This window comes from Carica papaya, chromosome 2 (assembly GCF_054855325.1).
Source record: "Carica papaya isolate Zhongbai chromosome 2, ASM5485532v1, whole genome shotgun sequence".
Lineage (NCBI taxonomy): Eukaryota > Viridiplantae > Streptophyta > Magnoliopsida > Brassicales > Caricaceae > Carica > Carica papaya.
The window spans coordinates 5,914,291-5,938,395 of NC_142310.1; the positions used below are offsets into that span (position 1 = coordinate 5,914,291).

Below are 24,105 nucleotides of genomic sequence, written 5' to 3' on the forward strand. Positions count from 1 at the left end.
ATTCCCCTGATTAATTACCATCCTCTTTACAAACAGCATGGTGGCCCCAAAAATAAATATTTTTGAGTTTTGGATCTAAAACCATAATTCTGAAAGTATTATTTATTTATTTATTTTAAAAATAAATAAATTACAATTATTATTTAATAATAATTATTTTAATAATAAAAATTTATTCGTTACAAAATATTCATTCATTTAAATATCTAATAATTTGATGAGATTAATCTAACTTAATCACTTAATTTCATTAATATATTAATAAATTAATTTTTTAATTTTATCGAATAAAATATAAATAAATTATTATTAATTCACGATACATTTATAAAATAATATATTAAATTTATAATGTATAAATAAATTGTAAATATTATAATCACGAGATTATGGTTTTAATAGTTAACAATAATTATTTAAAAGTAATTATATTTGATATTCATGTATTAATTTTCACGCTAAACATGATGTGATAGCATCCCAACTTAGCATATCCTCCAATTATCATTACACACATACACAAAATATGAGAAAGATGACATAATTAATCCTATTTACTTTTAGCTTTTTTTCTTAATTATACATCATTTTTATTTTTTATTTTTTAAAGTGCTAGCTAGTGACTACCACTTTTGTAAAATTTTAATTATATATTATGGAGGAAAAGAAAATGACATGAAAATATAAATAAGAATAAAAAAAAAATGGAAAATTAGAATTAGATTAAAGCAAAAAATTGGCTGTGAATGTATGTAACTAAAAATTTATAGGTTGGGTGGAATTGATTGGCACTTTCTGTAGTATAAGAACTATGTGATATTAAGAGCCAAGTATATAAATTAGTAACTACAATTTTCATATTTCATTAGTGTTGAATTAAGTTACATTATAAAAAAATAGATATAATTGACTCTCGTATTAAATTAAAATTTAATAAAATATTATGTGGCATTAAAAGAATTTTTGGACGATTATATAAGAATATTAAAGATTATCATATTTGGACATAAAAATTTAATTTTTAATAGCAAATTATTATTTAACATAAGAGACTATGCTTTTTAAATAAATTGTATTAGCTATTAGTTAATTATCCTACAATTTAGGAAATTATATTAATCAAACTTATTTTATTAATACAAAAATTACGTTTGTGCATAGAAGTTTTTAAATTTAATAACATGCATACTCATTTTCTTATAGGAAAATAACTTATCTTTGCAACCGAATTTTTGTAGAACTTTTTATGCCTTGAATAATTTATCGCCAAGTAATTTCGGGAGGGAAATTTGGATTTGTGTGTATAAAATTATACATATATTGCATCTTATCACATATATTTATGATTAAAATTTATTTATTCTTTAAAAAATTTACTTGTACTTATAATATTTAAACAAATTTATTCAATATCTATAATTAGAAACTAACTAAACTAATCTATGCATAAATAAACCAAGAAATAAAATAATTTCAAATATTTCAAAGCAAGATTAGGCCCAAACTTAAGCACCATTGGGCCCATATTTGTTCTAACCCAACTCTCTGGGCAACCATTGATCAGTAGTAAAAGAGTAATTATACAACTGTTCGGAACTAACTATAAAAGCTAGGGCTTAACACTTCTTCTTTCCCTTCTTCAGAAACCCTAGCTCGTCGCTTGAGGCGCCTCTACAAATCTCTCTTCCTCTCTCTCTGTGCGTTAGCGTTTGGTACGTTCTCCTCAATTGCTTGCTATTTACTGTTTACATCTTTTTCGTCAATATTTTATGCTCGTTTCGATTTGTTTGATCTGATGTTTTGTTCATTTTCGCGTGTTCTGTTAATAAATTAACTCTGCTTCGGGTTTTATTCGGCGAGAGAGTGACGTATTATTTGGCTACTTTGGAAATTATCTGTTTGGTTTCGAGGAAATTTGAAATTTGCATTATCTGTTCGGTTCTGCCGAAATTTGAGAGTCTGCGGGTGGTTTAGTTGTTGAATGATTCTCCACTGATTGTCTTATTTTTTAGTTTGTTTCTTTTTTTTTTTTGGAAAAAAAAATTAGTGAAAGTAGATAAATTGGTTTCTAACTTGAAGTAGATTAATCAGTTGGCTCTTTAGTAATCTGTGATCGGTTTGTTGTATCGTTCAAGTCACTAAGATTTATGTACTTCGAAAAAAAAAGGTCATTAAGATTTATGATCTTTATGCACTGTACTGGTGAAACGAGTTTTATCGTTTGTTCTTTGTAGACTAAAGTTTGGGGTTATACGTTAGCATCTGTGTTTGTATGATATGTGCTTAAGAAGGTCCATTTTTGTCTTATTTTTGAGTTTGTTTCCTTTCTTTTGAAAAAAAAATGATATACATTGAAAGTAAATAAATTGGTTTCTAACTTGAAGTAGATCAATCAGTTGGCTCTTTAGTAATCTGCAATCGGTTTAAGTCACTAAGATTTATATATTTTTTTAAAAAAAGTCAATAAAATTTATGATCTGTTATACGTGGAACTGGTGAAACGAGCTTTATCAGTTGTTCTTTGTGGACTAAATTTTGGGGTTATACGTTAGCATCTGTGTTTGTATGATATGTGCTTAGGGTGTTGGTTTTCCGCATACTGTTTTGTGGTTCCTATAGAATGACTTGAAGGAATCTTATTTTTTGATCCTCTGATAGTTATTCATGTAATTTTCATTAATAAATTTGTAAATTCCTTTGGTTTGAGCAAGACAGAGTAATGTTATAGTTCTGTTCTTAATTTCACTTAGTAACTTATTAACACCCATTCTCTTTGATTTGAAAGACGTGGTCCAATCCTTATTAGCACCCCTTCTCTTTGATTCGAAAGACGTGATCATTGGACCATGTCTATTGTTGTTGCATGATTTATAGGTTTGAATGAATTGAGGGCTGCCACAACATTGGTCTCAGCATGTAGTGTCTTATGAACACTCACTCTTTATTTGGAGGAAGCAATTTTTTTGCTTGTTCCTCCTCATCTCACAATGTCTGGGACATCCCATGCCTTCACATTAACAAGTATTAATTTCTGCATGCTCTAAAAATTGTGGTTGACACTTCTTATTTTTTTTCAATTGTCTAACAGAAACGATGGTGAGAGTTAGCGTTTTGAATGATGCTCTTAAGAGCATGTATAATGCAGAGAAACGGGGCAAGCGCCAGGTCATGATCAGACCATCCTCCAAAGTGATAATCAAGTTTCTTCTTGTTATGCAGAAGCATGGTATGCTTTGATTTCCATTAAGTTCTGGACTACATTGATCTGGGGTTATGCCTTTAGCATGTCTTTCTGCTTTACAGGTTACATTGGTGAGTTTGAGTATGTTGATGACCATAGAGCTGGAAAGATTGTGGTTGAATTGAACGGTAGGCTGAACAAGTGTGGTGTTATCAGTCCCCGTTTTGATGTGGGTGTCAAGGAGATTGAAGGGTGGACTGCCAGATTGCTTCCCTCAAGACAGGTTAGAAAAAGAGGCCTCATCCAATTTTCTATAGCGGCTTTAACATCTCTATTTGTTTAATCTTCATTGATGACACTGCTGGGAATGCTTTGTGCTGTTGTTCATGGTCGATCTTCTGGATTGATTTTCTTTGATAGTTCAGGCAATGATCAATTATGTCACGCCATATTACATTGTTAGATTTTATCTAATTTAGTTTTGATATTTTTTATGTTGTTCTAATTCTACTAGTTATTTGAATTTCCTCATAGAAACATGAGCTTTGTGCTATGGTCTTTTTGAATTTCCTCATAGAAACATGAGCTTGGTGCTATGGTCTTAACTGCTTATTGGTCATCTGTGCAGTTTGGATATATTGTTCTAACCACTTCAGCTGGCATCATGGACCATGAAGAGGCTAGAAGAAAGAATGTTGGTGGTAAAGTGCTTGGTTTCTTCTACTAGGATGCACTTGTTTTCCAGTTTGGATTGAGGATTTTCTGGTTATCTACGAGAGAAGTTTTTGGTTGTACCTTTGGAACTTGCTTTGCTGTAGGGATTAGTACTATTATTTTTGTTTCAAAGTGAAAGTAGTGTTGATTACCTATATTTAAAGACTGAGGTTGTTATCCTCGTTCTTCTTTGTTGTTATCAGAAGAGAGTTTGATTTTGGTTCCAATGAAGAAATTAATCTGTGATTTCATGATTTTGAGTTTCAGACTAGAAATGATCTGATAATCAATTCGTTTAGGGTTTGTAATAGCAAAATCTATTAGAATGTTTCAAGGTGCGATCGTGATATATCTGTGGGATTTCATTTAATAGTCTTGTGTAGTAATTGCTTCAATATTATATAGTAATTTAGCCAAAATTATTCAAATGTTATGAATTGTTATAAGATTGTCAAAGATGTGGTGGTGCAGTGGAGTCCGTTGGTTAGTACTACGTACTTCTATTTTGGGGAAGGTAGTACTTGATGTACTTTTTTGGAGTAGTACAAAACAACTTACAGAGATTTTCAGGGAGCTCATAGAGATTCAGCTTGTTGGATGATTAGGGAATGCCAAACTGTTTGATTTTAACCAAGTCTGAATTGAATTGGTTGGGTTGGATTGAAACTACTATTCAATCGATATGGGGCGGGGCGTATGAACTTGGTTGGGTTTTGGTTTTAAGTTTTAAAACATCGTCTGAACTTGATCGTGCACATATATTGTAAACTATCAATTTTTTTGAGATTTTAATTAAGAATTAAAAAATATGTAAAAAGTATTAAAATGTATAAGCACTGTTATTTAAATTTGTCACCTCCATCATTCATCTTCTTCGTCCTCATCTTAAAATTTCTTTTTCTTTTCTTCTTCATCTTCATCTTCATCTTCGTCTTCATCTCGCTAGAGATTGAAATCTTCGGCTTTTGTAGCTTTGTGTTGCAATTCATGAGAGCGATGCGTATAAGGGCGGGCCTTCACAAGCAGATAACGAGAGGCGTATGAGCCGATCTACAATTGGATTAGATAACAATCTAGCAATTTTTCCCCAAAGGTTACTATTTATTTTTACTGGGTAGGTGGTGCAAGTTTCACCAAAAATCTGCACGGTGTAGAAAAAAAAACTTATTTTTTTATGAACTCCTCCCGAATTTGGGGCAGTTTCAAGACAACGCATTGTTTAATTAGAACAGATTTTAAATTTGATACAATATATTCTGAATATTTTTTTATTGTCATCCCTACAGATAACTTTTGAAATGTATTAAAAAAATAAAATAATAAAAATAGGTTATTAGTGAACTTTTGTTTTTTAAATAATTTTATTTAAATAATTATATTAATTTTTTTTTTCTTATTATATATATTTTTTATTATTTTAAAATTTGTTATTAATTTTATAACATAATAAATTAAAAATATAACATTATTTTTGCATTAAAAATATTTTACAATAAATTTTGTTAAGCACTATAATATGTATATTTTTTATACTTTTAACAGCCAAACAAAACAAACTTTAAGTGAATTTATTTTTTTTATTTTTTTAATTTAAAATGAGTTGTTTCTACTGCGTAAGCTCACTTTTTGTAATAGTTTTTAGCGGATCTATTGACTTAGAATTTAAGAGTATGTTTGGGAGAATTTTTAAAATTTATTTATTGACATATACTTATGTTTAATATCATTCATAAGCTCTTGAAAAAATGATGAAATTTGGCAAATGCATTTTTCTTGAAAACTAATTATTAACAGTGTAAACATACCCATCAAAGAAAAGAAAACTTATCATGTTCACTTGTTAGGTTAAAATTTAATCATTCATAAAGATTTCAGCCATGTATTTTTAATTTATTTGGGCTGGTGTTATTGACAATCTGTAGTGAGGTCTAAGAACATGACCAGTAAAAATATTCATTGATATAATTGGTGCATTAAAGTATTTCTTAACTTAAAAGAAAAGAAATTGCAGAAGAAAAGCTTTTTGTTAGAAGAAGAAAAGAAACTATGAGTTACATGTATGTTAATCTCTAAGCTAGCTGAAAAAATAGAAAGAGAAAAGAAAAGAAGCCAAACTAAAGAAGTTTTCTCTCATTAAGGTGCTCAACATCTGATAATATGTATATATATTCCAAAGCACATATATAGATGAGATGAGAGATGGGACACAACATTTGCCAAAGGATCAATAGTTGCCCTAATGGTGCAAACCAACTCATATTCAAGAGTTAGCCTTCAACACAAGCTCTCCTTCTTCTTCTTCTTTGCTCTCCTTACTCTCCATGACTTTAGTCTCACTACGACAGTTATCACTGCCACGTCCAGCTTCAAACCCAACAGTTTTCATCGGAAAATTTGGAGCCATGAGCAAATTTTGTTGAGAGGAAGAACAAAAGATGATAGCTAGGAGAAGAGTTGAATGGTTTGATGGCTTTTTAAGATTGGTGGGGAAGAAGCATCTTCCCAGCATATACTTTGAAGCCATTGCATTTGTTAATTGTCTTCCACCTTTTTGCTCACCTTTATTGACATAAACCCATATGGGTTTGTCCTTGTGGAATCTCTCCAAGATTTTCATGGCTCTAGTGCTTATTTTTTCTCCTATCTTTTCTTTAAAATTTATTTATTTATTTATTTTTTCCAGTTCCATAGCCTCTGGAGTTTGATTTGTGAAATTGGAAACTTGTGATGAAAAAACACTAATTCTCCTCTCCTTCTAAGTTTAAGCCTAATTGGATTTGCTTATTCTTGTTTTCCTTTGTTTATTTATTCTCTTTAATCTCCTTCACCTTTTTCTTTTTCTTCTTCTCATTGTTTCCCTAGTAATTTACTCATATGACATTTTATAATTAAGTGCTGTAAACAGACAATATTATAAGTTCGTGATTTGTTGATATCGAACTTAATTCATGTATGAAATTTTTTTAATGAGAAATATAAATGAATTTTTCATGATTTAATAAAGTGATTCAAAATTGTAGTATGAGTTAATTACATTCTCACTTTATGTAGTTCTCTTTCATTGATATTTATTTTCGTATTTTTTGTGATTGTTACGTATTATGTGATTTTATTTTTTATTTTTATCATTTATGTAAATATATTGCATGCATGAAATTTTAAAAAAATGTTCATGTGAAACTTTAAGATTACAAAAATTAAAACTTGATAAAAATAAAAAGTAATGAAAATAATAGTAACTTCATATAAAATGTTCATAAAAACTAAACCGCGTAGTATTAAATTATTTAAAAAAAAAATTAAATTGCAAGAAGTTGTAGGAATTAAAGTGTTTTTCTAATAAAAATTTATAAATGATACTTATGTATTAATAATAATACAATTAATTTTGAAATAAAAAAAATAATACAACGATACAGTTCAATTTGAATATATATTCTTATAAGAAAGTAATATTCGTTAACATTCTAAATTAAGTGAATCTCTTTTTCTAACTCGGTTAAAATAATTTGATTGCATAAAAAAACAGTTTATCCGAACTAAATTGTATATTATTTTAAATAATTCCTTTTTTCCAAATTTAACTTATGTCCTCATGTTAGATTCAGTCCCCGTGCTCTTGGTAAAGCTTAAATTTTTCCTGTCAGGACGGAGAAAAGAAACTTGACTCCACAATCCTTCATTCTCCTCTTAATATTTTCAACCAGCCATTTTTTCCCCTTCTTTCTCGATTCCAATTCTTGAGTGACACACTCCCTATCATTAAATTTGTTATCTTCACAAAAATATCTACTTGATTTTTACATTCAAATATTTATCTTCTCTCCCTGTATACCATCTACCATTCTGATTCGCCCACTTAAGAATTGGTATATCATACCCATCTTAAAATCACCAAATTCATTAACTTTGCAGATAATTTGCATGACTTGGATTGGATCGTTGCTTTCTGTTTCTTTTATATATCATTTATGTGTCTGCATGGAAAATGTGTATATGTAAATATCCACATGCTAGTGTTTAATGATTAGGTGGTGTGATCTGTTTTTGTTTCTCTTATTCTTGTCGAAATGTCACAGTAACAGATGCTATATTACAGGCTTGGGTAGTTCTGAAACGTCAAGATCTTTAATGGATTTTTTGGTTTTGATTCTCTAATGTCGTTTCAACATTTTCTAACCAAATACTGCCGGCTGTTCTTCATTGTTAGCTTGATTAATGCATTTGCTTCATCATTTTCCTGTGTTTGATCATCACTTACATATATAAATACACATGTATCGACATTTTGATTTGTTTCTATATATCTGGTTTTTATCAGCTAGAAGAAAACCATTGTACTTACAGTTGAGGCTTGAACTCAGAAGCTGGATTAGTTTTCCAGGAAAGTGTAATTTCCAGATTGCTTTAGATCAATTATCATGGCCTGGTTTATGGCAAGTTCTAGCATGACAAAATTTGCAATAAGGAGAACAATGTCTCAGGCTAGATCATGGGTGACAAGAACTCGGTTTCTACTCTCCCAGGATCGCCATTTTTGCACCACTTTCTACAAATCAAAGGCTCAAGGTGCACCAATTCCGCGAGCTGTGCCACTTTCTAGGCTAACTGATAGCTTTCTAGATGGAACAAGCAGTGTATATATTGAGGAGCTTCAAAGATCATGGGAAGCTGACCCAAGCAGTGTGGATGAGTCATGGGATACTTTCTTTAGAAACTTTGTTGGTCAGGCAGCATCGTCACCTGGAATTTCAGGCCAAACAATACAAGAAAGTATGCGTTTGTTGTTGTTAGTGAGGGCTTACCAGGTGAATGGTCACATGAAAGCTAAGTTAGATCCATTGGGTTTAGAACAAGGTGAGGTCCCAGATGAGTTAGGCCCTTCTTTTCATGGCTTCACTGAGGCTGATCTTGACAGGGAATTCTTTCTTGGTGTTTGGAGAATGTCTGGTTTCCTGTCTGATAATCGTCCAATGCAGAATCTCAGGTCTCTATTGACTAGACTTGAGCAGGCTTACTGTGGGAGCATCGGATACGAGTATATGCACATTCATGATCATGATAAGTTAAACTGGTTAAGAGAAAAGATTGAAACACCAACATTGATGCAGTACAATCAGCAGCGCCTTGAAGTTATTCTTGATAGACTTATGTGGAGCACACAGTTTGAGAACTTCTTGGCCACTAAAATGAGAGCAGCAAAGAGGTTTGGGCTTGAAGGTGGAGAGACTTTGATTCCTGGCATGAAAGAGATGTTTGACAAGGCTGCAGATCTTGGCGTTGAGAGTATAGTTGTTGGAATGCCTCACAGAGGAAGACTCAATGTTCTGGGGAATGTTTTTCGCAAACCCCTACGTCAAATCTTTAGTGAGTTTGACAAAAAACCAAAGCCTGCAGATGAAGTTGGGCTCTATACAGGGACTGGAGATGTTAAGTATCATCTGGGAACTTCTTATGATAGACCAACAAGAGGAGGGAATCGAATACATTTATCGTTGGTTGCAAACCCAAGTCACTTGGAAGCTGTAGACCCAGTTGTTCTTGGAAAAACCAGAGCAAAGCAGTACTCAACAAATGATTTAGATAGGACCAAGAACATGGGTGTTTTGATTCATGGGGATGGAAGCTTTGCCGGACAAGGTGTAGTTTATGAAACATTACATCTTAGTGCTCTTCCAAACTATACAACTGGTGGGACTATACACATTGTAGTCAACAATCAAGTGGCTTTCACCACTGATCCAAGCTGTGGTAGATCTTCAAAGTACTGTACTGATGTTGCCAAGGCATTGGATGCTCCAATTTTCCATGTTAATGGTGATGATATGGAGGCAGTTGCTCATGTTTGTCAGCTTGCAGCCGAGTGGAGGCAGACTTTCCATTCAGATGTTGTTGTTGATATTGTTTGTTACCGGCGATATGGACATAATGAGATTGATGAACCATTCTTTACCCAACCAAAAATGTACAAGGTTAGTCCTTTGCTATTTTCTTATTGTTTGAATTTGTTCTTTCTTTTTGATTACTTTGGTACCTTTTGATACTATCCCTGCTTCATCTTGAATTGGTTCAAACAGGTTATTCAGAACCACCCCTCATCTCTTGAGATTTACCAGAAGAAACTGCTAGAATCTGGACAGGTGACCGAAGAAGGAATTGATAGGATGCGCGAGAAAGTTGATTCAATCCTCAACGAAGAGTTTGCTAAAAGTAAAGATTATGTTCAAAAGAGAACTGATTGGCTTTCTGCTGTTTGGTCTGGATTCAAGTCACCTGAACAGCTCTCTCGTATTTGTAACACAGGGTATGTTAGTATTATTTAGATCTTCATCAATATACATTCACCTCTTCTTTTACCTAAGATTCCTGTGCTGTTTTGTAGAGTAAATCCAGATGTACTAAAAAGTGTTGGAAAATCCATTACAACTCTCCCTGATGATATCAAGCCTCACAAACAAGTGAAAAGGATCTACGAAGAGCGTGCAAGGATGATTGATACTGGGGAAGGCATTGACTGGGCTTTGGGAGAAGCACTTGCTTTCGGAACACTGCTAGTAGAAGGTTATCACGTTAGACTCAGTGGACAGGATGTAGAAAGAGGGACATTTAGTCATCGACATGCTATAGTTCATGATCAAGAAACAGGAGACAAGTATTGCCCTCTGGATCATATTATGAAGAATCAGGAGGATGAAATGTTTACAGTAAGTAATAGGTAATATATACGGGCCCTTTCCACATTTAGTCTCTCCTTTGTATGTCAAAATATGTAACTTCTTATTTTCTTATTGTCCATTTAATGGCATTGCATTTCCTAATTTAGTCCTGTGTACATACAGCTCTCTTTCTGAGTTTGGTGTTCTTGGATTCGAGTTAGGTTACTCGATGGAAAATCCAAATGCACTAGTTATCTGGGAAGCTCAATTTGGTGACTTTTCTAATGGGGCTCAGGTGATATTTGATCAGTTTGTAAGTAGTGGTGAGGCAAAGTGGCTGCGCCAATCTGGGCTTGTAGTGTTGCTTCCTCATGGTTATGATGGCCAGGGCCCTGAACATTCAAGTGCTCGTTTAGAACGTTTCCTTCAGGTACTTACCTTCCTTGATTTCTTGTTTTTCTTGTTCGATTCTGTTATCCGATAAGGTAACATGTTCTATAGAAGAAATTAATTCGAATTCACTATGCGAAGATTTCTGGAAATTACAATGCTTGTCTTTATCAAGGTCCTTAATCTCTAATACCCGTTCTTATCAAATGATGGCAGATGAGTGATGACAACCCCTATGTTATACCTGAAATGGAACCAACACTCAGAAAGCAAATCCAGGAGTCTAATTGGCAGGTTGTCAATGTTACAACTCCTGCAAATTACTTCCATGTTTTACGTCGCCAGGTGAGTTTACGAATTTGCTATAAATCAATTTCAGGCTTTTTGTGAAGGACATCTTCTTAAACTAGCATAGCTTTTATCTTCCAGATACACAGGGAATTCCGTAAGCCTTTGATTGTCATGTCTCCGAAGAACCTGCTCCGATACAAGTTCTGCAAATCAAATTTATCTGAATTCGATGATGTTGAAGGCCATCAAGGATTTGACAAACAAGGGACTAGATTCAAGCGCCTTATCAAGGATCAGAGCAACCATTCTGATCTTGAAGAATGTATTAGGCGTCTGGTTCTTTGTTCTGGAAAGGTATGTACTCTTCTGTCTATGTAAGACTACTAATATAAACATAACACAATTGACTGTTATTGATGCTAGGCCATTTTCCACATTGCTAGATTAATTAGCTGTTGAATTGACAAACTTTTAGAATATTAACTCCTATTAACCGCAAAATCTGAGTTATACCAAATATATTGTTAAAATTACAATACCAGCCAGCACGTGATCTTTATTTGATCAAATTTATTATCTATTTTAATTTGATTTATCAGTGCATTTCTTTTTTCTCTCTACAATATATATTTTTTGTTGTAACTCTAATGTTGTGTTTTCTAACGTACACTTGAAACTACAATAATAGATATAATAAAAATTATGAGTTATATATTTTCCTATTAGCTTAAACATTTAAAAAACTGGTTCAGGTTGATCAGGTATGAAAAAATCCATAATGACATATACATACCATTTTACAGATCTACTATGAACTCGATGAAGAACGAAAAAATGCCAATGCCAAGGATGTTGCAATTTGCAGGGTAGAACAACTTTGCCCCTTCCCATATGACCTTATCCAACGTGAGCTAAAGCGATATCCAAGTATGTCACTCCTTCATGCCATCTTAGTTCTTTAAATATCTTGTTCTAATATTGCAGAGTTCTAACTATTATATAATATTAAAGGACTATTATATCCATCTGAGACAAGATATTATTAATTTTATTAAAATGAATTTTGATAAAAAATTTTGACAAGAGTAATCTGTTGTAACAATCCGGAACTTAAAAAAAAATAAATTATAAATTGAATGCGGAAGCGAAATAATAAAGTTAGGGTTTACATTACTTACATAATAATTTAGAATACCCAATTGGGATACGAGAATGACCATTATAAAAGAATAAGTGAAAAATTAAGAAGTAAATAAAAAGTAAACAATTAGGTATCTTAGACGACCTTCTCTAGCCTTTGAAGGGAGTTCGGGTGATGAGTTATTCACAAACCCCTTATTGATCAGGATATGGATTTGAGTTCTCTTGATCTGAAATGGTTAATGAAAGTGTGAGCTACACTAACCCAATAAGAATATTACATTACTCACCGATACAAAAATAACTAATGAAGTTTTTAATTTAAATAAATTCATTTATCATAAGTAAAACCGTTTATTACATACTTAAGATTTGCGAAATTTTTAAAACTGACCTATAGAGATAGTAGCTCAACAACATTATAATTTCATATTCAAATAATTAAGAATAACAATTTTTCTTTTTTATTTGCCTACTGGTATCCATGGGGGTTCATATGGATGTCCCACTACGCGTGAACCCATATCAAAACTTGTTAACTAACTGGCCGTCCCCATACCTCGTCAGGTATGAGCACCAAAAGTACAACCCCTCAATACCCTGTCCAGTATGAGGGCGAAATGGACCGTCCCCATACCCTGTTCGGTGTGAGCGCCAAAAATACCATTCTCGATACCATGTCCAGTATGAGACGACGTTCACAGTAGAGTTTTCTATGTACTCGGTTCACACACATTCTCTCAGGATATCCAGTAAAACTATCATTCATTCATTTACTTAACCAATCAATTTTCTGTTTACATTTAATTTTCAGTTTTACAATTTAACTATAAATCACGCAAGACAAATAATACATGTATGAAGGAAACATAACTGAATCATCTTATCCATTTCGAGTGTATTATGTAACAGCCCCGGAAATTTAAAATGAAATATGTGTATTAAAAATGTCAAATACGGAAGCGAAGTAAAAATTTCGATTAACATCCCTTACACTAAAACCAAAAACGTGCTCAAAATATAAAAGATCAAACTAACTAAAGGAGAAACTCGAAAGTAAAAGCTATGAATATGACTATGGAGTCTTTAGGCGTCCCCTTCGTCGTCTTCCTGCGGAACGGGCTCGGGAACAATGTCTTCCTGATCTGAAATGATTAAATAAGGAATGAGCTACACTGGCCCAGTAAAGACATCACGATATCTCACCGTCACGGAGGTAAATGTGGGTAGAAAATACAAAAAGACCAATGGAGCATAATTTACAACAAATCCTTTTATCAATAATAAAACCTTTACCATCCACTTACCTCGGTGAAATTCATAAAATAATATACGAAAGCAATAACATTATCATCATCATGAAATCATATAAACTGTATAACATAATACTTATCACGCCTTTTGTAATTCAATCATTACACGACACATTTTTCCTCTTTTACCAGCCTACTAGTATCCATGGGGATCCATAGGGGTCCCGCTACCCGTGAACCCTTAACACTTGTAATCAGATTCCAGGGCCGTCCCCGTACCCCGTTCGGTATGGGCCCCAAAACTATAAACCTCAATACCCCGTCCGATATGAGGGTGAAACGGGCCGTCCCCATACCCCGTCCGGTATGGGCGCCAAAACACATAGGGTCTCCATATCCCATCCGGTATGGGCGCCAAAACACATAGGGTCCCCATACCCCATCCGGTATAAGAGACCACAATCCTGGTAGGGTTCCCTACGGACCCGGTCCGTCCACCATCTCCCAGGATATCTAGTCAGGCTGATCACATTATACAATTATCAATTTACATAACATTTCATTCCCCTTTTCCTCAGTCAGCATCATCAATTCACACACAAACAAGCAAAACAGTAATTTATGCTTAACAAGACAACATATAGCATCGGTTTCTCAGTCATTCAACCCATAATCAATAAAACAGTAAAATATGCACACGAAATAATGAAATGAAAACATCAGACCTCATACTGCATTTAAAACTATAAAATATGCCAAATAACAGTTAACCGACAAACACACTAGACTCGGGCTCCATTAGCGACCTTAAACAATTTCACACATTCGTTGATTCAAGAATTACCGTTTTATCATTATTGAACTTTAATACCATGATAGGAAATAGGGTGAGGGGTCCTTACTCGTTTCGGGGTCCGAACACGGCTTCACAGTGCGCCTACAGGCTGTCCCTAATTTTCCCTGAATTTTTTCTGGGGAACTAAAACGTACTACTGGTACCTGCACGTGTTCCAAAAAATCCCAAATTAGGCCCAGGGCCCCTTTTTGGCCAATATCACAATTCCGGCACGGCGGCTCCGCCGTGCTCTGGCGACGGCGCCGCTGCTTGCGGCGGCGATTCGCCTCGGGTTGGCCATTTTTGGCCGTTTCTGGCCTAATTCGGCCATACTTGCATCGGTCCCTGCGATAAAACAACCCTAGGGCCCTCAGGAGGCCAAAAAATTACGGAAAACCGAAGCTTACCGGCGGCGGTGCTCTCGGGTGCGGCGGCTCTCCAGTGAGGTTCGTGTTTTGGTGATTCGGCTCCGATCAACCTGTAGAAAAAAGAATGGTGATCACGGTGATATAAAAATTGCATCAAACGGAGGCCGGGAAGGGCCTCATCGGAGGCAAAAACCGAGGAGGGGCGCGGCGGCGCCACTGGGTTTCGACCATGTTTTCCGGCCGTTTGGCCGGGATTTTGGCTCCGATTTGGCAACAGGGGAAATCAGCGTGGAAAAACGAGTCGAGGGTATGAAATTTACCACGATCGGCGGTCGGAAATCTCCCCGGTGCGGCGGCGGGTGGCGACGGCGGGCTTCTCCGGCGTCTGGTTCGTCTTCTCCAGCGAGGGCAGGCGGCTAGGGTTTTTGTGGTCAGGTGTGGGGGTTCTATTTATACCCTTTTGCCTTTTGATCTCAGACGTCCATTTTGATTTAATCTGGGCCGTCCATGCGCACGCTTGATTTGGGCCGTCCGATCGCGCGTACGCGGATCGCCAACGTGGCCCGTCCCCGGATCGACGTGGTCTTGCCACGTGGCAGGTCCTGGTTGGCCAAGACTGCTGATTGGGCCTGCTGACGTGGCTGCTGATGTGGCGCTCCTTTTTTTTTTAATAAACTTAATAAAAATAATTAATAAGAAAATTACAAAAATACCCATGTTTAGGCGTTACATATTATCATACATTTAAAATTGTAAATTCAAACAATAAGTTAAAACAGGATAAATAGAAATAAATAACCGGTTCTGACTCCATTAGTAAAATCTGTAATTAATTATCGAAGTTTTCTAAATTACGCAAAATATCTTTTTATTTATAATTAAACTTCAATTTTATAATAGGGAATAAGGTAAGGAATTTTTATCCAAATCGGTATCCGAAATACTGAACTTTTTACTGCACCTACTGACTGTCCCCAGGTTTCCTGAATTTTTATGCGAAGATTAAAGCGCGCTTCATGTATCTAGAAATACCCCAAAAAACTCAAAATCGGTGTTAAAATTTTTTTGGACCAATTTTAAAATTCCAGTATGGTGGCACTGTCATGCTCCGGCAACGACACCGCCACTCACGATGGTGGTTTGTCTCGAACTGATCATTTTCAGCCAGTTTTATATCCATCTCTGCGAGAAAACACGTTAAGGGGTCTTGGTTGGTCGAAAAAAGTCTAAAAATAAAAACTTACTAGCAGTGGAATTTTTCGGTACGGCGGCTCCACCGGCTCACCTTCGCGGCTGGGTGTTTTTCTTCAGTCAACATGTAGAAAACATAATGGTGAAACAATAATGGAAAAATCGTATGAAACATGAAACGGAAAGGGAATTATTGGAGGCAATTTTTGGTTTTTTACGCGGCGGTGCCGCCAGGCTTTACTCGCAGTTTTTGGCTCATCTGCCATTTCTTTTGCTCCGATTTGGTAATGGAGGTGTTCAAAATCCAATTCCGAGCGAATAAGAGAATTTTTACTTTTTTTAGCAGTTATAGGTGGCTCCGGTGCGGCGGTGGGCGGCGGTCAGCTGCCTTCTATGACAACTGGTTCTTCTTCTTCGGCGGGGGGCTGACGACTAGGGTTTGAGTTCGGTCTGATATGAGATATTTATATTCATCTCCATTAAATATGGACCGTTTATCGGGTTTGATCTCGATCGTCTGATCGCGTTTAAAGAAGAAATGAATCTGGACTGTTCATCATGATTGATTTAGACCATACGATCACGTTTAAAGAGAAAACGAATCTGAACAGTTCATCGCGTTTAATCACGGCCGTACGATCGTGCCTAAGGAGGGAACAAATCTGAACTGTCCACACACGCAGGAATGTATCCGGGTCGTCTGATTGCAAGCACGCGGATTGCCAGCATGGCCTCCCACATGGCATCGAGTCAGTGTGCCTTGCCACACGTCATGCTCCGATTCGTTGAGGTTGCTGACTGGGCATCCTACGTGGCACAATTTTTTTAATTACGTTTCGACCATCAATTTCTGATTTTCTTTTAAAAATACCATATGAACCCAAAATTTCATCCATTTTTTTTTCAAAATTATTTTCAATTTCATTATTCACCAATTTTTTTCCTAATTTTACATTAAATAAAAATTTATAAATTTAAAAATTATATATTTGTATATTTTTTAAAATTTAAAATTAATCCCAAGCTAAATTTCAGTACCAGATATTACAACTCTCATCTCTTAAAAGAAATTTGGTCTCTCAAATTTGTCTCTCTCTTACTCAATCAAACAGTTGGGGATACTAAGCTCTGAAATCTGATTCTAGCTCCCATGTGTCCTCCCTCTGTGTGTGATTCTTCCATAGGACGTTAAGAAAAGGAATTTTCTGGTTGCGCAGTACTCTGCTCTTTCAGTTCACAATACCCACCAGTACCTTCTCGTAAGACTAATCATTCTGAAGTGAAAGGGGCTCGTAGACCAAGACGTAAAAGGAGTTCAGATTGTACTTGCGTAGTATGGACACATGAAATACATTATGGATCCTAGATAGTTCTGAAGATAGTGCCAGTCTATAAGCGGCAGTGCTAATTCTGTCTAAGATTTCAAATGATCCAATAAACCGGAGACTTAGTTTTTCCTTCCTACTAAACCTACTGATTTCCTTAAAAGGAATGACTTTAAGGAACACTCGATCACTTTTCTCAAATTTCAAATCCCTCATCCGGATGTCCGCATAACTTTTTTGCCCGCTCTGAGCTGTTTAGATGTTCTTCCTAATCTTAACTATTTTGGCTGTATTCTTCTCCACAATATTTGGGCCGAACAATTTCCTATCACCCACCTATTCCCAACAGATCAGCGATCTGTATGGGCGGTCATATAATACCTCGTATGGAGCCATACCGATACTTGCTTGATATCTGTTATTGTAGGCGAACTTTATTAAGGGTAAATGATCATCCCAATGACCTCCGAAGTCAAGAACACAATCTCAGAGCATATCCTCAAATGTGCAAATCGTCATTTCTGATTGTCCATCGGTCTGAGGGTAGAATGCTGTACTAGGGGACAGTTTCGTTCCCATGACTTGCTGAAAACTAGACCAAAAACGAAAAGTGAACCTGGGGTCCCCGTTGGATACTACTGTCACTAGTACTCAATGTAACCTAATTATCTCCCGGATATATATTCTTGTTAGTTTGTCCAAGGGGTCGATCTTCTTGATGACCAAGAAGTGGGAAGCCTTGGTGAGCCAGTCAATAATTACCTAAATGACATCATGTTCCAAGCGTGCCTTAGGCAATCTTGTCACAAAATCTATTGTGATGTGTTTCCATTTCTACTCCAGAATTGGTAATGGCTGAAGTAGCCTGCCTGGGCATTGATGCTCTGCCTTAATTTGCTGATATACTAAACACTTGAAACAAAGTCGACCACATCTCTTTTCATCCGTTCCACCAAAATCAGGGTCGTATATTTTGATACATCTTAGTACTTTCGGGATATATGACAAACTTTGAGCTATAAACCTCTGTAATGATGTCTATTTTTAGCTTACTATCACATAGAACACACACTCTATTTTGAAATCTAAGCAACCCATCAAAAAAGACTCGAAATTCTAGATTTACTCTTTGTTCTGCATCTTTTTTGAGGGCTAATAGGGTAGAATTGGCGGATTGAACTTCCTTTATTCTTTAGATCAACTCAGGTCGAACAGTCAGGTGGATCAAACATGTAACTCTTTTCAAGTCCTGAAGTCGTACCTCTTGTGCAACTCCTATTACCATGCATTCTCAAACCATTATGTGAGTTAATATACTTGCACTTTTTTTGTTGAGTACGTCAGCTACCACGTTGCCCTTACCCGAGTGATGCAAGATATTGCAATCGTAGTCCTTGAGGAGTTCTATCTATCTTCTTTAATGCATGTTGAGATCCTTTTGAGTGGATATATATTTCAAGCTCTTATGATCGGTATAGATATGAAAAATCTCATCGTACAAGTAATTGCGCCAAGTCTTCAATGCGTTGATAATCGTGGCAAGTTCTAAGTTATGGGTGTGGTAGTTTTTCTCATGAATATTCAACTGGCTGGACCCATAGGTTATGACATTCCAATGCTACATTAGAACACAACCCAAACCCAGGTAGGAGGTATCACTTTAAACTGTATATCCACCTGTCCCACTCGACAAGGCCAACATAGGTGCAATAGTTAACTACTTCTTTAGTTCTGAAAAACTCCTTTCACAGTCATCGTTCCACTCAAACTTGACGTTTTTCTTTGTGAGCTGAGTCAAAAGAGTAGCTAGGCTAGAAAATCCTTCCATAAACCTGCGATAATAACTTGCTATCCTCAGAAAACTACGAATCTCCTTGACCGAGGTCAATTTTTTCCAACTGAGCATTGCCTCAAATTTTTCAGAGTTCACTGACACTCCATCCCTTGATATGATGTGCCCTATGAAGGTAGTCTGCTTGAACCAAAACCCACACTTACTCAACTTTCCATACAACTTATTTTTTCTGAGAACCTACAAAACTTGAGTAAGATAGTGAGAGTGTTCCTCTCTACTTTTTGAATAGATCAAGATATCATCAATAAATACAATGACGAACTGATACAAGAATTATATAAAAATCATGTTCATCAAATTTATAAAGATGACTGGTGCATTGGTTAGTCTAAATGGCATAACTAGGAACTCATAATGTCAGTACCTAGTTCAAAAAGCTGTTTTGGGAATGTCTTATGTCTTGATCTTTATCTGATGGTAACCAGAGCGCATGTCTATTTTGGAGAATATCTAGGTACCCTGCAACTGATAAAAAAGGTCATCGATTCTGAATGAGGTACTTGTTCTTAATCGTAACCCTATTCAGTCCCCTGTAGTCTATACATAACCTTAACGTCTTATCTCCCATTCTTTGCAAATGGGACTCCAGCACTCCAAGGAGAAACACAGTGTCGGATGAACCCACTATCCTGGTTTCTTGATCTATTTCCTCAACTCTTTTATTTCTACATGACTCTTGCGGTAAAGAAAAACTGAGATAGACTACGTGCCAGACTGAATGTTTATGGTGAACTCAACTTCCTTGTCCACTGGTAGTCTGAAAAGTTTATCAAAAAATATATTCGGGAAGTCTCGGATTACTAGGATCTCTTGAATGTAAATTTCTTTCTTAGATTTGTTTAGTTAGAGAAAACAACCGAGTTAAAGCGTTATATAATAAAGAAATTGCTATGAGGGAATAATATTCAAAACTTTTACTAACTTGTAAATGATTTTTCATTAAGAGGCTTAAATATAATTTTTTCTTGTGAAAACAATCCATAGTGGCGTGATGCGCGCTAATCAGTTCATTCTAGAAAATACATCAGGGTCCCCTGTGTCGATCTCTATCAAGTCCATCATGGGTGAAACTGAGTCCCGTGGAAGAGGGGCCAAATGTTGCTGGGGAGGGATCAGGTGGCACTGTAACAGTGTCAGATGATACAGTGGGGGCTCCGAATTGTATTGTGACGGTGTCGGATGATATGATGGAGGAGTAGGGTTGCATTGAGGTGGCATTAGATCCTCTCGTTGTAGGATGTCTCATATTGTAGAAGTGGTGGAGGGTCAGATAGTTCCCTCCTCTCTTCCTTGGCTTTCTGGGCAGAAATGAGTCTTTTAAAATTTTGAAGAGTCGATCAACATCCTCTCAGAGCGACCCATCTCGGGCTACCCTGTTCAGTAAGGGACTTCATCTCCTCGTGTCTTTGTACTTTATGTTTCATAAGAAATGGTTGAGTGATAATTCGTATTTGGTGTTTCCTAAGATTTTTGTGTAAGAAATGGTTCTGAAGAACGCGACTCTGATGTCAACTGTAACAGCCTGGAACTTAAAAAGAAATAAATTATAAATTGAATGCAGAAGGAAAATAATAGAGTTAGGGTTTACATTTCTTACACAATAATTTAGAATACCCAATAGGGATATGGGAATGACCATTCTAAAATAATAAACAAAAAATCAAGAAATAAATGAAAAATAAACAATTAAGTATCATAGGATGACATTCACTAGCCTTTGAAGAGAGTTCGGGTGGTGAACTATTTACAATCCCCTTGTTGATCGGGATCTGGATATGGGTTCTCCTGATATGAAATAGTTAATGAAAGGATGAGCTACACTAACCCAGTAAGAATATCACATTACTCATCGATACAGAAATCAAAGTTGGTAAAAATCATAAAAATAATTAATGAAGCTCTTAATTTAAGTATATTCATTTATCATAAGTAAAACTATTTATTGCATACTTATAGTTTGCAAGATTTTCAAAACCAACCTATAGAGACAACAACTCAATAACATCATAATCTCATATTCATGTAAGCAAGAATAAAAACTTTCCCTTTTTATTTGCATACTGGTATCCATGGGGATCCATAGGGATGTCTCACTACGCGTGAACCCATATCAAAACTTGTCAACTAACTGGCCGTCCCCATACCTCGTCCGGTATGAGCGCCAAAAGTACTATCTCTCAATACTCTATTTGGTATGAAGGCGAAACGGGCCGTCCCCATATCCCGTTTAGTATGAGCGTAAAAAATACCATCCCCTAATACCCTATCTGGTATGAGGGTGAAACGGGTCGTCCTCATACACCGTCCGGTATGAGCGCCAAACATATCAATCCTCGATATCTCGTCCAGTATGATGCGACGTTCACAGTAGAGTTCCCTATATACCCAGTCCGGCCACCATCTCCTAGGATATGCAGTAAGGCTATCATTCATTTATTCACTTAACCAATCAATTTTTCGTTTACATTTAATTTTCAGTTTCATAATTTAACTGTAAATCACGCGAGACAAGCAATACATGCATCAAGAAAATATAATTGAATCATCTTATCTATTTCAAGTGTATTATCATGTATTTAAAATTGTAAAATCAAACAATCAGTTAAAATAGAACAAACAGTAATAAATAACCAGTTCTGACTCTATTAGTAACTTGTAATTAATTATTGAAGTTTTCTAAATTATGTAAAATACCATATTATTTACAATTAGACTTCAATTTCATAATAGAGAATAAAGTGATGGATTCTTATCCGAATCGATGTCTGAAATATTGAACTTTTTACTGCGTCTACTGGTAGTCCCTGGGTTTCCAGAATTTTCCTGTGGAGATTAAAATACGCTTCACGTACCTAGAAATACCCCAAAAAATTCAAAATCGGTGTTAAAAAATTTTTTCGGTCAATTTTAAAACTTTGGTACAGCGACACACCGCTTGCAACGACAGTTTACATTGGGCTGGCTGTTCTCAATAAGTTTTGACTGATTTCGGCCAGTTTTATACCTATCCCTATGAGTAAATTCTTTAAGAGGCCTCAGTTGGCCGAAAAATAAAAACTTACCAGCAGCGGAATTTTTCGATGCGACGGCTTTGCTGGCTCACCTTCACAGCTCGCTTTCTTCTTTGGTCAACCTGTAGAAAACAGAATGATAAACATAATGGTAGAAAAATCGCACAAAACAGAGAACGAAAATAAGCTCATAGGAGGCAATTTTTTATTTTTCCTGCAGTGACGCTGCCGGGCTTTACCCGTGATTTTCGCCTCATCCTTCATTTTTTTTGCTATGATTTGGTCATGGGGGTGTTCAAAATCAAATTTCGAGAGAATAGGAGAATTTTACCTTTTGTGGTGGTCGGAGGTAGCTCTAGCGCGGCGGCGAGCAACAGTCGGCTCCCTTCTTTGGCGATTGGTTCTTCTTATCTGGCGGGGAGCTGGCGGTTAGAGTTTGGGTTCGGTGTGATGTGAGCTATTTATACCCGTCTATTTTAAATATGGACCGTTCATCGCGTTTGATCTTGACCATCCGATCGCGTTTAAAGAGGAAATGAATATGTACCGTTCATCGCGATTTGATCTGGACCGTATGATCGCGTTTAAATAGAAAATGAATATGAGTCGTTCATCACGTTTAATCACGACCGTCCGATCGTGCCTGAGGAGGAAATAGATCTGGACCGTCCACACACGTAGGAACGCATCCGGGTCATCTGATCGAGGGCACGTAGATTGCCAGTGTGGCCTCCTGCGTGACACCGACTCAGCGTGCCTTACCACACGGTGTGTTACAGTTCGTCGGGATTGCTGACTGGACATTTTACGTGGCGTAATTTTTTTTAATTGCGTTTTGATCCTTAATTTCTGAATTTTCTTTCAAAAATACTCCCGAACCCAAATTTTCATCATTTTTTTCCAAAATTATTTTTAATTTCATCATTTACATATATTTTTTAATTTTACATTAAATAAAAATTTATAAATTTAAAAATTATTTTTTTATATATTTTTTTTGAATTTTAAAATTAATTCCGGAACAAATTTTAGACCCGAGTATTACATTTCTACTCAATATTAATCATGTAATTGATGCTTGCAGATGCGGAGATTATCTGGTGTCAAGAAGAGCCGATGAACATGGGTGCATACAGTTACATTGTACCGCGACTTTGCACTGCGATGAAAGCCTTAGGAAGAGGATCTATAGACGACATTAAATATGTTGGCCGTGCCCCTTCTGCGGCCACTGCAACCGGATTCCTGCAGGTTCACCAACATCAACAGGCTCAGCTTGTAAAACAAGCAATCAATGCAGCCTGAGCCAATCCATTTTTCATCCTCCAAAGAATCCTTCCCTTCAGACAGCATTGATAAAATAGAACTTCAAGAATACACCCAAGTGAAGAACATTTTTTATATTCCACTAATTTTTTTTTTTTTCTCATTTCAGTAATCTTTCTTATCATGGTTTATAATTTTTTATATGTTACAAAAATTTATAGTAAATAGTGATTGAATTTAACGAGTTCAGGACTCTCTTATCCGTATAATATTCTTTATCTGTCTTGAATGGGAAATAAAGATTTTGTTCTTCGGAGTGAAATTTTCCCAATTCCATTTCCAGAATATTGTCATAGACAGGAACTGAATATAGTACAGTTTGTAACTCTAAATTCGAAGTCCTCAGTATTTAAATAATTAATTTCAAGTAATTAATTTAAATAATCAATTCTTTATACAACATATTAAATAAATAATTAAAATAATTGTATATAAATATTAATATTTTAAGATTTAATAAATAATTATTCATAGAAAATATTCAAAAAACTACATTAAATTATGATGATTAGTATATTACGGAAAAGAAATAGAAACCAAAAGATTAAAAAAAAAAAATTTCAAGAAAC

General features: G+C 35.5%; 2 protein-coding genes across 2 annotated transcripts; both read left to right on the forward strand.

The window, feature by feature from the left end:
* The first annotated feature begins 1,570 nt into the window (after positions 1 to 1,570).
* Positions 1,571 to 4,149, forward strand: LOC110824281 (40S ribosomal protein S15a). Its single transcript, XM_088212943.1, has 4 exons — positions 1,571 to 1,712; positions 3,089 to 3,226; positions 3,304 to 3,464; positions 3,810 to 4,149. Exons 2-4 carry the CDS (start codon positions 3,094 to 3,096, stop codon positions 3,906 to 3,908), a joined length of 393 nt encoding a protein of 130 aa, XP_088069069.1. The 5' UTR covers positions 1,571 to 1,712; positions 3,089 to 3,093; the 3' UTR covers positions 3,909 to 4,149.
* A 3,407-nt stretch (positions 4,150 to 7,556) lies between these two features.
* Positions 7,557 to 23,788, forward strand: LOC148268698 (uncharacterized). Its single transcript, XM_088212944.1, is given in 10 exon segments — positions 7,557 to 7,764; positions 8,217 to 9,867; positions 9,973 to 10,199; positions 10,278 to 10,610; positions 10,735 to 10,981; positions 11,158 to 11,286; positions 11,371 to 11,586; positions 12,036 to 12,159; positions 23,295 to 23,500; positions 23,502 to 23,788. Coding segments are annotated over 9 exon segments (3,180 nt in total). The 5' UTR covers positions 7,557 to 7,764; positions 8,217 to 8,316; the 3' UTR covers positions 23,649 to 23,788.
* The last annotated feature ends 317 nt before the right edge of the window (positions 23,789 to 24,105 follow it).

Bases quoted from the DNA above. Each gene is read 5' to 3' on its own strand.
- LOC110824281 (XM_088212943.1), top strand. From the start codon at position 3,094: ATGGTGAGAGTTAGCGTTTTGAATGATGCTCTTAAGAGCATGTATAAT. The intron at 3,227-3,303 runs GTATGCTTTGAT...TCTGCTTTACAG, and splicing joins TCTTGTTATGCAGAAGCATG to GTTACATTGGTGAGTTTGAG. The intron at 3,465-3,809 runs GTTAGAAAAAGA...TCATCTGTGCAG, and splicing joins GATTGCTTCCCTCAAGACAG to TTTGGATATATTGTTCTAAC.